This window comes from Varroa jacobsoni, unplaced genomic scaffold (genome assembly GCF_002532875.2).
Source record: "Varroa jacobsoni isolate VJ856 unplaced genomic scaffold, vjacob_1.0 contig00183, whole genome shotgun sequence".
Taxonomy (NCBI): domain Eukaryota; kingdom Metazoa; phylum Arthropoda; class Arachnida; order Mesostigmata; family Varroidae; genus Varroa; species Varroa jacobsoni.
In genome coordinates, this window is record NW_019214424.1 from 108,056 (window position 1) to 122,203 (window position 14,148).

The 14,148-nt window shown below is 40.6% G+C and overlaps 1 protein-coding gene and 3 long non-coding RNA genes across 5 annotated transcripts in view; 2 read left to right on the forward strand and 2 right to left on the reverse strand.

The window, feature by feature from the left end:
• Window positions 1–14,148, reverse strand: part of sli (slit guidance ligand) — a 71,394-nt gene that overhangs the window by 22,853 nt on the left and 34,393 nt on the right. Inside the window, exon 3 of the mRNA XM_022851373.2 lies at window positions 2,115–2,186. Coding sequence (XP_022707108.1) covers window positions 2,115–2,186 — 72 coding nt within the window. The remainder of the gene's footprint in view (window positions 1–2,114; window positions 2,187–14,148) is intronic.
• Window positions 3,888–5,574, forward strand: LOC147752062 (uncharacterized). 2 transcript variants are annotated; one of them, XR_015315111.1, is made up of 2 exons: window positions 3,888–4,400; window positions 5,244–5,574. It is a non-coding gene; the product is annotated as an uncharacterized LOC147752062 (long non-coding RNA). The 2 variants fall into 2 exon arrangements; XR_015315112.1 differs by having other exon boundaries at window positions 3,888–4,376.
• LOC147752063 (uncharacterized) lies at window positions 6,980–7,913 on the forward strand. The gene is made up of 2 exons (XR_015315113.1): window positions 6,980–7,247; window positions 7,537–7,913. It is a non-coding gene; the product is annotated as an uncharacterized LOC147752063 (long non-coding RNA).
• LOC111270897 (uncharacterized) lies at window positions 7,957–10,817 on the reverse strand. Its single transcript, XR_002686535.2, has 3 exons — window positions 9,544–10,817; window positions 8,449–8,666; window positions 7,957–8,087 (listed from the first exon to the last, which is right to left on the reverse strand). It is a non-coding gene; the product is annotated as an uncharacterized LOC111270897 (long non-coding RNA).

The window sequence follows — 14,148 nt, forward strand, 5'->3', positions numbered from 1 at the left end:
GCTATACCAATTCAGAAGAAAAAATGCACCCGAACAGGTGAATTCTTCCAATGTAGCACTTATCTTCGGATTTTTTACTCGAATATTTATAGCCATTTACAGCGGTCAATTCTACGACTAAAATTAGGCCAACCGATATTCCACATCGTATTCCTGATTTTAGCTTGTCGTGTTGACTATTATACGCCGTACAAAACCTGCTTTGTTATATAGCCCAATAAAGTGGGTTGATCTAAGTAAGTACCTTAAAGAGAAATAAAATATCTCAATACGGCCTCTGTCACCATCTGTTTACCGGTTAGTTTAGCGTAATTCTAAAACGACCTCAATATAAAAGAAAGATCTCCCTAGACAGCTATGCAAGTAAAGTATTTTTGGTTACTGCGTTTTTGGCGAAACGTTTTTACTGATGTTTCCTATCAAAACACATATCGTAACGTATGAACGCTTCTAGCAGGTTTAGCCTTTACTGCAACGAACATCTCAGGGGAACTTCTGCAATAATTCACGACAAACTCTTTGGACCATTTCAACTTTCTACAGAGTTCTGCATCGTCCAAGATTTAACAGCATCTCAAAGTGCGATTACTCTAGCCATGATATACGAAGATTTCGATGAGTTTTGTTGTTCAAGTTTCTCCTTTTGTCATCATATATATGTATACAGAACAAATCTATATACGCCTGCCGCGTCTTTCGGGTACGGGAGCAGTGTCAACAAGCTTGATTTGAAAGACTGTATGCGAAACATACTCACAAGTCTCTAATTCGACGATGTAAACATAGAACAGCTCTTCCGGGCGACAGCTGAACCCGCATAACCAACCCCGCGTGCACAGTTATGGCCTCCAACTAAAAATGTTATGCTGGCATTATGAATGAAACAGAGCGTGCCCACATTTGGAGATTAGACCGGTAGCAAAGTAAACCTTTATTTAAAGATTTTTAATGATGTGGTTTTTATGCTAGCCCCAGAACTTCAGAACTGTCGACGATTTCTATCTAGAACTTTGGCCTAAAATTTAGTTTGAATTATTGAATAAGCCAGTCACTTCTACAGTGGGGGGCGCAAAATATAAGATCGTGAACTTATTATTTTAAAAATTATCTCTGTTTTCTAACGCTCAGTATTCGATTGCCTTTTGCGCTGATTATTAATTTACAACGTAACTGCTTCGCCTCCATTTTTGACACAGATTCATGTTCCAGGCCAAAACAGGCAAGTTTTTGGGTCGGAAAAAACTATATACGGTGTCGCTACAAAGAGCAACTGAAAAGAAAAACAATAAAAAGAAAATAACGAACGTTGCATTGTAGACACTGGCTATTATAGCTGACCGTGTTAAGAGGTAAGTTATATTATGTAATAGTAAGTATGCACATATCCAAATGAATGTGTATACACTGATATATGTAAACAGCCAATTATGATTCCATACAACGTGGAAGATCAGCTAAATGAGGACAACAATAGGCCTTGACGATCCGTACTTTTTCATTCATAACGGCGAAACCGCTGCTGGACCAAGTGGACGGCAAGCTGACGTACACATGAGTCTGCATGATACGCGTACGATAAGACCGAAAAAAATAGCGCATTGCGGCCACGCTCAGAAAGGGATCAGGTACAGAACAATGCCATTGCCTTATGTTATTATAATAATATATTTTTTATTGTTTTTAATTTTGCAAACACAACACTAGATCGGCCTGCAGCGTATGTAGTGAGTCGTATACATTGGTATCAATTAGTTGCCAAAGGAAATTCACCTGTCGTACGCTGCTAATAGACTGTATTGTCGCTTCATATTCAACAGGAATAAATGTGCTCGAAAAGCCGAAACTGATACCAGCAACATGCTTATAATGGTGAATAGATAAACGGAGGCTGATACGTTCTCCGTTCAACGTCGAAATCGCCTCTGGTCACTGCGGGTTTGCCCTGCTAACCGTGTCCTCGACGAACGATACCTACATCTTCTCACGTATTAGGACGCGATCAATATGTTCACTGTTACAGCTGGCGCTCATGCATATACCTAAATGATATTTAAGCGATCTATTTTTTCTGCGTAATGAAAGTGATACAGAGATTAAAATCCTATGGAACTTACAATATCCGCAGCTTTCGGAGACCCTTCAGATCATCCTTGTTGATGATTTCGATATTATTTCCCTCGAGTTCCCTGAAATGTTCAGCACAAGCAAGCGTTAGATGTTCCACATATAACTGTACTTCTATTAAAAATAACCTTTTTCGATGCCATGTTGAGTGACAAATACCTATTACGGCGAGGTCGATCTAGGACAAACTGACCTAGAAACCTAGCTAGCTGCGCAATGATATATACCGTTTTTGGTTAGATCGCATTATTATACACACGCGTCAATGGCCAAACTAATAAAATGAATTGTATCTAATGTATTATACATGATATATTCAAATTATTTCGCTTGGACGTAGCATAACTGTACATATTATATACACACGTATATAATATGCAACAAACGATTTTTCTGTTTGCGTGTTTTGCCAACGGATAGCCCCGATTTTTCTTCTATTCCATTGTTGTTGTTATTACTGGGCATAACGTGTGCATGTTGTGCAAAAGGATTTCTCTAAGCGTAGAAAGGTGTCACTTTTAGCCTGCCAATTGGCCCCGTGCCAGCCGTGCTTTCGGTATCTTTCCGAAACAAACTTTCCCTTAGGCCGAATGGAGATTGTCTATTTGCAAAGCCGACATATTCATCACGAAACCGTCGACGTACAAATTTGCCTCTCTGGCGAATTGCCTCTCTGCGCACGAGCGCACCGGATCAAGACCAGTGAGACTAATACGGCTGGTGAGAGACGCATAGCTCTCACAGACTACCACTTGACGTTATTCATAGCACGGATATGCCTGTACTCGAGATCAGGTGATCTCTATATACTATCAGACCTCGTACTTTATGCACACGACATTTATCCGTATAAATCCGGAGTGTCACGCTTTGATTTTTATTATATTATATATGATACACAGCGCATAATGTCGCCGAAGCGTGACAACATATATAGAGCAAACAGCTTTTCTTAATCTCAGCATTACTATTATCGTAACTACTTACGATGTATATTTTTTTCTACTGTGTGTCACGAAATGATATATTTGAGCTAAATGATGGTATAGTTTTTCCCTCTTCGGCTAACAGAAACGTGCCTGAATTGCGTTGAAAAACAGGATCAAAATCAGCCTTTCGAAGATTCATTGTACTGAACAGATTAGATAAACGCACTTACGTGTAATTAAAGTCGTATCAAAGTCATCTCAGAACGTAGCTGAAGTACCGTAGCAACCGTTCGACAAAGCGCTTGTAAACCAAGCACATAAACCCATTTCATTTTAATTCACCGATAGCCGTGTCAAATACATATATTGCTCTATGAAATATATATACCCTGTCAGCAATCATAGAAGCTAACGTATAGTGTTCTGAACATATGCTATAACTGTAACTAAGCACCCATAGCAGTTCAAATGTGCCGTTCAGCATTGAGCAAAAGAGAAGCCCAAAGTAGTCCTTTGCCCTTTTGTCGTTGTTGTCGTCGTCGTCACTAGGCTTAGCTTACAGCCGTACCACTATGGGAACAGTCAAGTCACTATATGTCGAGTTGCCGCCTTCGGCGTCAACTAAGCCGCATGCTTGTTCCGCTAGCAGCGGCTGTCCGCGACGCCGCAAAGCGTTATCAGAGTCGGACCTTGTCCTATCCGATTGAGCAAAGACCGCCAAAAACTCAAACCTGGACTAGCAGAAAGGAGTACCCTAGCGGTGAAAGAAGTTAGTAAATAAATCACGCTGAGATGGTAGCAGACCACAGTTGCCGACTCAGTCTGGCGCTGGCATACATAGGCTTGATCGGCACACACGTCCATGTATATGTATACTGATAATTTTATTTGGGTGCGATGCTGCGACTGTGATGAAATAAGAAGACTCTGCACGTTTGTAGTAAGATTGACGGATAGAACTCTTATACATAACGTATCAACAATGGCTGGATGTATATTTCTTCTCTTCGTTTTCTATATCTACTTCTTTACGGTAGCTATTGCCTGTCGCTGTATCGAATATAGATGTCTACCGTGAAACAAAGGGCCCGCACACATAGATACTAGGAGCCGGTTCGACTATCCAATAACAATCACAATCATCATTATGTTGGTTCTTTATGTTGCTGAAGAATCTGCCAACCCTACAGCAGACTTTATAACAGCCGTTCACTGGCAACAAGTCGCTTAGTAGAGATGTGGCCTAAAATATCACGTGAAAAGGGACAATGAAGAGCCCGTGACGTTGATGTGGAGCCGAAAAAAAAACCTGTTCGAGTTTACGTTCGTACACACTATCCTATACGAGTACATATTTATCATAATAATAATAATAACAATGATGATTATATGCAATATCACTTGTTCAGACAGCTCAACGAAAGTGACTATGTTCCGCATACGCCAACAAGATCTTCGTGTAGGATCTGTGTATTCTGCTTTCTGCGGCCAATCATCATCTAAATCCCGAACAAATTTAACGTCTAACGTGGCCAAGGAGCGGTCAACAGCTCGAATCATGGGACTGATCCCTGTGTAGTTCGAATGCTGTGACCTATCAACGGGCAAGAGCATTCGGCCCACCTTCAGTGTGGCCTGTTTGAGTTTTACTTACGCCTTACATGTTTAGTCGCGTACTTATGTCAAGTGCTCGTTGTTCCCCCTCTAACCCTCCTGTTCAAGATTGACGTTAGTTTACTTCCTCGGATCACTGTTATGTAAAGGCATTCCGGATTATTTTCAAATAGCAGCTCACAGATGCGAGCTACTAAGCATGTCAGGATAGGCCGAATCGGAAGGCATATTTATATTAACACAATCATACTTTTGTACAGCAGCACTCTTATATTGCCTAATTCTTCCGTAAGGTTAGCTTCGAGTCTGCTGTACAGACAATTATTATGTACATTTTTTTCGTGCACATGTAGTAGAGAAAGATGTGTGTATACAATCGGCTTGTGTTTTCAAAACAACGAAAAGCACAACACGTTTTTTTATAATTGTTTTTTCGTTCTGACTAGAACGTAACATTTCAACGATTTGAAAACGTTTTCATTTCTAACAGCCGTCTCGTCTAATCAATAAAGCAACGTTTTGCTGTGTCTCAGCCTCTGCCTTGTTCTCTATAGTTTTTATGCTTTTCCTTTTCAGGACAGTTCTCTCCTAAAATAAGAAGCGGCAAGTTCCAGTACCTTAAGTTATCAGCAAGGTCGAACTTCCCAGGACGTTACATCGTTTTCGTATTTTTGTATGTACAACAAGGCCACCGTTTTTACTGGCATCATGATCGCAACCATAATTATTGAGATGACGGGCGCGCGTATGGAAAATGCTTCAACGTAATTACTAATGTAGGCAGCGAAGATAGCGAGCGATGTCCGTAGACATATAATAAGGCTCACATTTGTTTGGATCTTTTGACAAGTTTTGTAACAGAAAGAAGTTGTTAAAAGTAAATCACACTTGATACCTGATCAATGAATATATTGGGCTCGTTACCTGTGCCATAATTAGGGGGCAGTTCGTCCATGATAAAGAGTTGCAGGGCAGTATTTTAAATTAGTATAGATTTCATGGAGACGTTTAATTGGTAGCAACATGATACGTACGCGTAAGGCGGATCTCTCGGACCGTGTTGGCATCGTAATCACGAAAACGCAGTTTTTGTTGGCTCGAATTTGGGCGTTAACAGGTAGTTAGTATGGCATACCGCGGGTACACAGAAATGGGCTACATCAATTCAACCGGACCTGGCTAGATATTCTACTAGTAGCAAGTCCTGGATGTTTTGGAAACGTTAAAAAGAAGCTTAGCAAATAACTCTTTATTTAGTAAGCTTTATATAAGTTTGCATTGTCTTTGATCTTCTAGCAGTCACCGTTACGTCTTCCAGTTAACGAAACGCAGCGATATATTCTTTCTCAGTATCTCCCCAATTTAATTATACATTAAATTCGAGAGTTCATGCGCAAGAAATACAGATGCCTAAGACTATGGAGAACTATATCAATCTTAAATTGTGTCAGATCGAACACTCACCGCAAAAGGAGCCGCACGGCGCTTAAATGAAGGCTTAACCTACTATTGATACAAAATATTACGAAGTTATCTTTCTGTAACTTTACTGCTGCAACGTCTACCGCCAGGCCTTGTTTATCATACGGATATCTTCTCTCGATTATCTGTAGACTGGGAACAGGTATCGTAAGTATCTATATATATATATATATATATATATATATATATATATAGGTTCTCAAAATGAAATCATTCCAAGAAAATCAATGCTATCTCATCTCCGTCATGCAATTCACCGACAACCGAATTACGTCGTCCGCCTCTGAAGTTTCCCGTCTATAACGATTGCTCCGCACGCGCTCTGTATTATCTAAAAACTTCTCGGCCGATTAGCGCAGGATACAGACAGATAATTTACGTCAGCTTAGCATTTGTCATCTCTCTCTACGGCTATATATTGGTGCACGCTAGTTCTGCGTTCTGATCACAGATCGGCAGTTGGATAACAGCTAGGTCGCACCATTTTCTGTGCTGCTTCTCACTTGCGGGTTGCCAAAGCCAACGATTCATCTACAAATAAACCATCTATTTGGGCAATTAGCTCCTCATTATCTCACAACAGACAAACATTAGATGACCGAATATGACCAGTACGATGATGACCTCCAGCGTTGTTGTTGTTAACGATTTTGTGATTTCTGTTCCTATCATCATTGTTCCTCCTTTATTTGCTGCTTTTGTACGCGCAAACAGAGACGTTTAACATTTTCCTAATCGCGACTATATACTGGTCTGGTTTCGTTTGGCAGCCGATCGTGCGTCGTATCTCCTTGTGAAATTTAACCGCGACTCATTTTTTTCCATAGGAAGCGAAGAATCAGATTAGGCCACCTGCGGCGCTGAAAGCCTTTCATATATAGATAAGCAAGCTAAAATGGACACCGAATCGGGGAACAGAAGAAGAAGAAGATTATTAAATCCAGCTGCGTACATTATAACACCTTTCTAATAAATAAAAGAGAAAAAGATCGCAATATTTCGTAACATCTCCGCTGAATTAACATTAAAAAACAGCGTTGAGAAAACGACGTACCAGCAAACCTGAACGAATTTTCGCAGTGCAGTTGTCTAAACAGGGTATGTATATACTATAGTGAGTTAGCGAATATACTTGTATACAGTATATAGAGCATAGTTGTTGTTTCGAACGTCGACTTTTAGCGGGTGAATTTGAAATCTGGCCAGCCAGTATATGAAATTAGTACTTATTTAGCAGGCGGTACTATTTTTCCGCCGTTACTTCCTGTGCACACTGCCAACGACGTTCAGATCCACGGACTCGATCAACGGCAACAGCGTGTTGACTGTTGGTCTTCGAGGATACCACTATTGCACTTCTTGCTAATGCTTTTTTTTTCTCTGTTAGTGTTATTGAGTAGTGTTTGATCGAGCATCTCACCGACCACCCAAGTCGTCCGTTGATCAGGACTAAGACACACCGATGGATACGAAATGTGGTGTTCCAATAAGGGTCATTGATGATAATGTGCACCATGAGAGGGTCGGGGTACACGAGGGCATTCGTAATCTAAGAAGACTGGCAGCAGGTGATGTTCGTTCGGACTTTTCGATAGCGATCTGTCTACCATTATTATCGACATCATCTTCACGTCTTTACACATCGCGACAATAAAGATCAGTATCTAGTATGTATCCTACATTGATATCTAAACGTAATTTAAATCTCATTGCCAAAAGGCAAAACGTCGCATAGTTTCTGGTATTAAACTATTAATTATATAACCTTAAGACTACTCAACTTATTATAAAAAAATTGTCTCCTTAGTACAACTGTGTACAATTTGAAGCCTTTATTAGGTTGATCATGGCGCACTGAAGGAGACTACCATGTGTTTTTTGTCTACGCAGGAATACATTTGTTGACAAATGATTACTGCCATCATACAAATATACCACCTGTAAGGTAATACAGTATCAGTTTTATATGCTTTGTGGCGTTTATGTGAGAGGTGTGGTCCTAACAAGTTTCCGGTTAGTTTGCTTGGCCGTTCGTTACAGGTCACGAAACGCTAAGATGAGCCTAGTATTGACAGGATGTCACGGCAAATTCTCACAATGTTTTAAAGACATTTTATTACCGTAAACATAAAGTTAGCTTTAGTTCCTCTTGTCTACATGCATTTCTCTCACGTGCACGTGCAGCACAACTGTCTAATACTCGACCAAGTTGGCCTGCTAGTTCACGTTTACGAGGCACATAGTCCAAAATTGATTTTACCTTCGACATGATAGTTTCGTTTTAAAACAATGTACGTACAGATTTATCTGGTATAACCTTTTCGCTATGAAAAATTCGAAGGGAGTCCTTGTTGTTCGACATTAGATGCAGCTTGTATGCTCTTTTTTGTATTAGCCAAAAAGCCTTAGTCACGGCAATTTCGAACGGGAAGGCCTTTCTATAGTAACTGATCGTGATCGCACCTCCACAACGGGGGCTGGGAATGATTTTGCGCCTGTCGGATGGTCCTTCGTTTCCTTAGGAACAAATAGAGCTTTATGGCTTTTAGATAGTCAAAGCGTAGCTTTCAGTCTGCCTAAGCCACATCAACTGACCTTCGACGCTGCATCGTGTGTTTTAATTTTTTTTTAAACTGAAACGACCATTCCTTAAGCGTTAAATGCATTTTAATTTCAGGTAGAAATGTAACGAGCTAAGGCCAAAGACTATAAGTTTAACCTGTGATCGTAGTTAAAATCCTAAAAGTACCTAAGCATGGAAGGAAATCAGCCTCGTATGCTCGTGTAGCCTATAACGAATAAAAAGTAAACTTCAAACAAACACATATATTAGAAAAATACCCAAGCGAAAAATCTTGGTGCGCGTATACGTTTAATTTTAGATTTAATAACTGTTGACCCAATAATGATAAACCTCAAGGAATAGAGCAGCGTCAACTTGTACAAGATAAACATTAAACATACGATTAAATATATGACTATTCTATGCAACTATTTGAAGCAAAGCAAAATAGTTTTCAGTATTCCGCTATAATGTGGGCTTCTTCATGTATGCTATCTGAATCGGCTCGTTCAGTCAGCACTGCAAACAATGAATAATCTTTATGAGATAGACACAAGCGATTTTCGAATGAATTAGCGGGCAATCGAGGGGACCGAACCTACGTTTTGGCTGATCACTCTGCCTTCAAAGGGCCTTCTTTTTACCACCGCGCCTACGGCCGAACACGACGAGCTCAAAAAGCAAATTCTTCGGATTCTTTTTTGTTTAGTACCAGTGATACGAATTCTACTTATTTTATGCGCACCTTTATTTTCCTTCCTTTCCCGTATTTTCATTCTTTTTCTCCTACTTCTTCGTGGGATATCAACAAAGAAAAAAATAAACAATTACCAATAGCTGTATGGTGGTACTACCCGAACGACCCTTGTTCCTTCTGCTTGACGCGTTCCTGCTTTCGGTGTATTCAACTGGCGGCTCAGTCATTACAGCAGTCATCATACGCGCCGGTACCACCCTCACGGTCTATTTCTATATTTTACCATTCTGTAAACTAAGCTTCGTTTTTGTCACCGGCGAAACTGTAGAGGGAAACCCACCTAAACCGCCTCTACGAGAGATACCCTCTGTAGCTCGGCGTTTCAACGCTCACATTGCCGATAGGCCTCGACCAGGAGCGTCCCGTTTTTCTTCACTCGCTATGCGCTTGACTGGGCGGCGATTGGGTCGGCGTAATACTCTCAGACAGAACAAACGTAGACTCGGCGCAAGACCATAATGGTACAGGTGCGGAAGCTAGAACAGATGCGATTGTTGATTGCGCACCGGATTTGTCGCCCCCGCTGTGTACATAAACACACATGAATTCACAGAGTGTTTTGTTCTATACAGAACGGATCGTTGATCGTTGCTGTATGTACTACTATTTCTGCCGTTGTGTTCACAAACGTTGTTTTTGTACAGTTTAATTGTCATAAGAAGAGGGGCAGCCAATGAGCTTTCGTGTATACTTTGTATGGTCATGATAGCTTTCCTTCTTGTTTTTTTTTCTTTTGAATTATCTAATTCATGTCCGTGTCATTAGCCTAGATAGACATTACCATAATTTGTATAGCTATTATTAGCAAGCGTTGCTTGACATTACGTCGTGCCCCTAGAGCGTACGAGAGCATCTGATATATGTAGTTTTGCCCAGTTCGCGCCGCTTTGTAAATAGACGAAAAGAAAGTCTGCTGACATGGTCAGGCCCGACGCCACGACTCACAACACCTCCCGCAAAAGGCTTTTGCCACTGAGACGGCCAATTTTTCAGTTTATACTGTACAAAATCAATATCCCCGGGAAGGAATTCGTGTGCAGACATATCTGGGTGAGTAAATTCACTTTTGAGTATAAATGTTAGAGACTGCTATTCACTTAGTTGACTGCTCTTCTACGCAGTTCGCACGTTTCTTTCTCATCGACTCGGATCCAACAGCTGCCGGCTCTGATTTATTTGCTGAGAAACAATCGTATTTTTAAATGGATCCATTGATATAGATACGGTGTAGTGACACACTTCCATTCTCTGATGGTCTCAGATAAAGAATACGATCAAGAATACTCTATCAGATCTTCCTAGACTGTTTGGATGGAAAACTATAATGTCTAAGAATGTTTGAAGATTGCTTAAGGCTGCTACCGCTGTAAGAGATATTCAAGGGGTTCGTTTCGATACCTGCAAGGTCCCTTATCTATTCCGGCCTAACGACAGATCAATTTAGTCTATGCTAGAGGACAAACGGCCTAAAGACAACTTCGACCAAGACAAACCCGCCCTAGTTTAATTATACTGGTTCCCATTATCGACACAAAACTGCATCCGTTCAACGCGTAGGCGATGACTAGGTATCTACCTTCTCGAATAAAAGGATATGCACGAGCCTCAGAAGGCTAACTCGCGTCTCTTTGCTCTCGATAAAACGCCCTCTTCGTTGCGATCATTGTTACAATGTCTGTTTCCCTGCTCACTCAAAAAGACGGACTGTGTCTGTGTCCCTATGGAAGGGCAATGTACAATTCAACGGCACAAAGACGACAACCAGAAAACTAATCACTTTGTGAAGCATCATGGCACTGATAGCGAGCTGTTAAGCGAAAGATGGGCAGGACGCCATCAGCTATCCATACCCCTATTTCGGGCCCTACTGCTTCCCAGTTCAAGCGTAAGGCCGATACTGAAGACGAGAGCCCAGAGTGTACCACAACGATTTTCTGTATCGTAACATAACTCTAACTAAAACACTTTGTTTCTCGCTTTTGTTTAATAATATTGAGGAGTTCGATAGCTTGAGTCGAAGCTCGAAGGAAGATAGACGCGATTATCAGATGTCTTGATCAGTGCACCTTCAACAAATGATATATTTCTGTAAGAAAACGGACGATACGAAATCCCACGAATGGCTTTAACAGCTCGAGAAGTATGTATACGAATATACTTATAATCTGATGGTCGCCTGAATTTCGCATGAAGCCATAACGAGATCCTATTGACATACGTCATAATAATAGCTTGGCATTAGAGGGCCTGTGCACCGGATGGCTGTAGTCCATCGTTGTTACGCAGTTGTTCGTTGCCTGCAATGACAACGTCGAAGAAACTCACGACTTTCAAATTTGTGTATCGCTGTCGTGCTGTTACGGCGTCTACTTTCTTCTCCCCCGTTCCTCGCTTTCACGGATCTTTAGACGGTCTACAGAGCATTTATTTGTTAGGAAATTACTTCTGTATCTATGAATGTAGCCTCTAATCTAAGTCGTATTGCATAGTAGATACTTCGCTTGTTTACTGTCCACTAAATAAATTTTAGATAACAAATAGCTATAGGAATGTAGGTTCATCGTTCTGGCAACACACCTCAAAAATACTCTGTTGCACCGACAAGGGATTCGATGCCTTCTTCGCTAAGTACTCTAGAGTCAATGGTTTGCATACAATTGTTTCCTTTCAATGTCCACGTTCACTTTGTTGTCCAGAGGCATTTTTCCTAACCTACTGCGATCAGAGTTACATAGCCCATCTTGATTAGCCAAATGTGTTATTTAAGTTGTAAGTGATGTCCTATACTGGATGCATCCGTCAGACAAATACTAATCTGTTGATGGAAGATGACCTGTACTCACGTATCTGCACAGTTTATGCGCACTGAATTCTCATACCCATTGTACTTGGGATCCGATAGAGAACACGGCAGAACGATCATAACGATCCAGAGGATAGCGGATCAGACAAATGGCTGGGGTAATTACAAGAACAATAGACATAACGTAGGCAGCAATCGATGGTTTAAATGACAGATCAACAGGACGATATATATCTTCGTGTTAGTTGAAACGAACATCCACACAATGAAGACAGTTTGAATGCTCAAGAGAATTGCATCTAACCTATAACAAACGTAATGCCTTAGAAAGGCATAATTTTTTTTCGTTGCCCTGTTACTGCATCGCGGAAGATAAACCTGCTGAGCTTCACTATTTAGTTCTAATGATTTATTTCTGAATAAGGATGAGTTACTATTTAATAAAAAAGGGAATGTTGATTTAAGGCCACCTAAAGGTCAGATTCATCAGCATATTAACGTCTGTATACAATATGAAGCAAAAAAAAACAATAATGGGTAAAAAAAAATCGCATGAGACCATGTATTTCAACATGAAATTCTATTTCAATTTCAGATATGGAGTATAATTTTTCAGTTTCATTTCATCCTTCTCTCATGGAGGAAGGCCGATCGAAGAAACCTATAAGCGTCTAAAATAGATTTTCCAACTGAAAAGTGATCCAAAATGCTCACTAGCAATACTTTACTCTTACTACTAATACGTACACCGTTCTTTCCATTTTCCTTTATTCTATAAGCAGAGCTTTTTGATTTGCGGTTTGTCGCCGCTGCTACGTTTGTTCACCTGATTGAAGTGAATAAATACCAAATAGGCCTTCTAGGAACGGAGGCGACCACCAAAAGCGTTACGGCAAGAAGGACGAGAGAGCCTCATGATAACCTCTCAGCGCTACATCGAATTTGAGCACAATATATACCACGAGAAGACTACAGATTTCTTAGGAGAAGACCACCGTGAGGATCGCGGCCGGGGGCATTTGTCCCTATTTGGTGCCATAAACAAAGTGGTTCATATACATATACCTTTGTTTCATCTGTAAATTATGCCTTAGTTATTTTGTACGTATACAGATAGAAATCTGCAAGCGAGAAAGAGTTTACAGTCCCGCAGGAATCATGCAGGTCGAACGATGAGAGGGTGTCTTCAGGTCGTTTGTGTAACATACACATTATATGGACTAAGAGATAAGTATTTTGCAAACAAAACACTTTTCGGCGACTCTAACGAGAAGTATCTGGCCATTTCCTGCCTTGCCCGACTGTCTCTGTGATTAATAGCGAAATCATGCTTGTTGTGAATGTTATTGCCTGTTAGAATATAAGAACATTGAATCCTTACGCATACCACGTAGAGGTCTTGCGCGTTCTGTTTGCAAATATAACACTTTAGTCGAGCAAAAGCCTGGATAGGACGTAGGGCTCATTTATGTTACACTGTGCTAGCACAAGTGCTACCTAGAAAGAATACCGACTGAACGATGAGAACCAAAGGAAATAGTTCCTCCCCCGCATCTCTCTTTGAGCATTTACTAGATTGATTTACAACAATTGAAACAACGTTATCGTCTAATAAATAGCTATCACTGGCAGGATCGTACCAAAATCGCAATTAGCTCTAAGAATTGACTAGTGTTCTTCTACCTCAATTCGAATCCAGCTAGGACATGAAGGCTCGTTTACAAAATTACGGCAGTACAGCAAGCTTTTACTGTGTTTCTATATATAGATCGACACAGGTAACAAGAAAGTATACGCAGATAACGGGACGTACCACTCTGCCCGCTGTATTTATCTGCCCACATAATTAGTCTACTGTTTGGCCGAATTAGCCGTT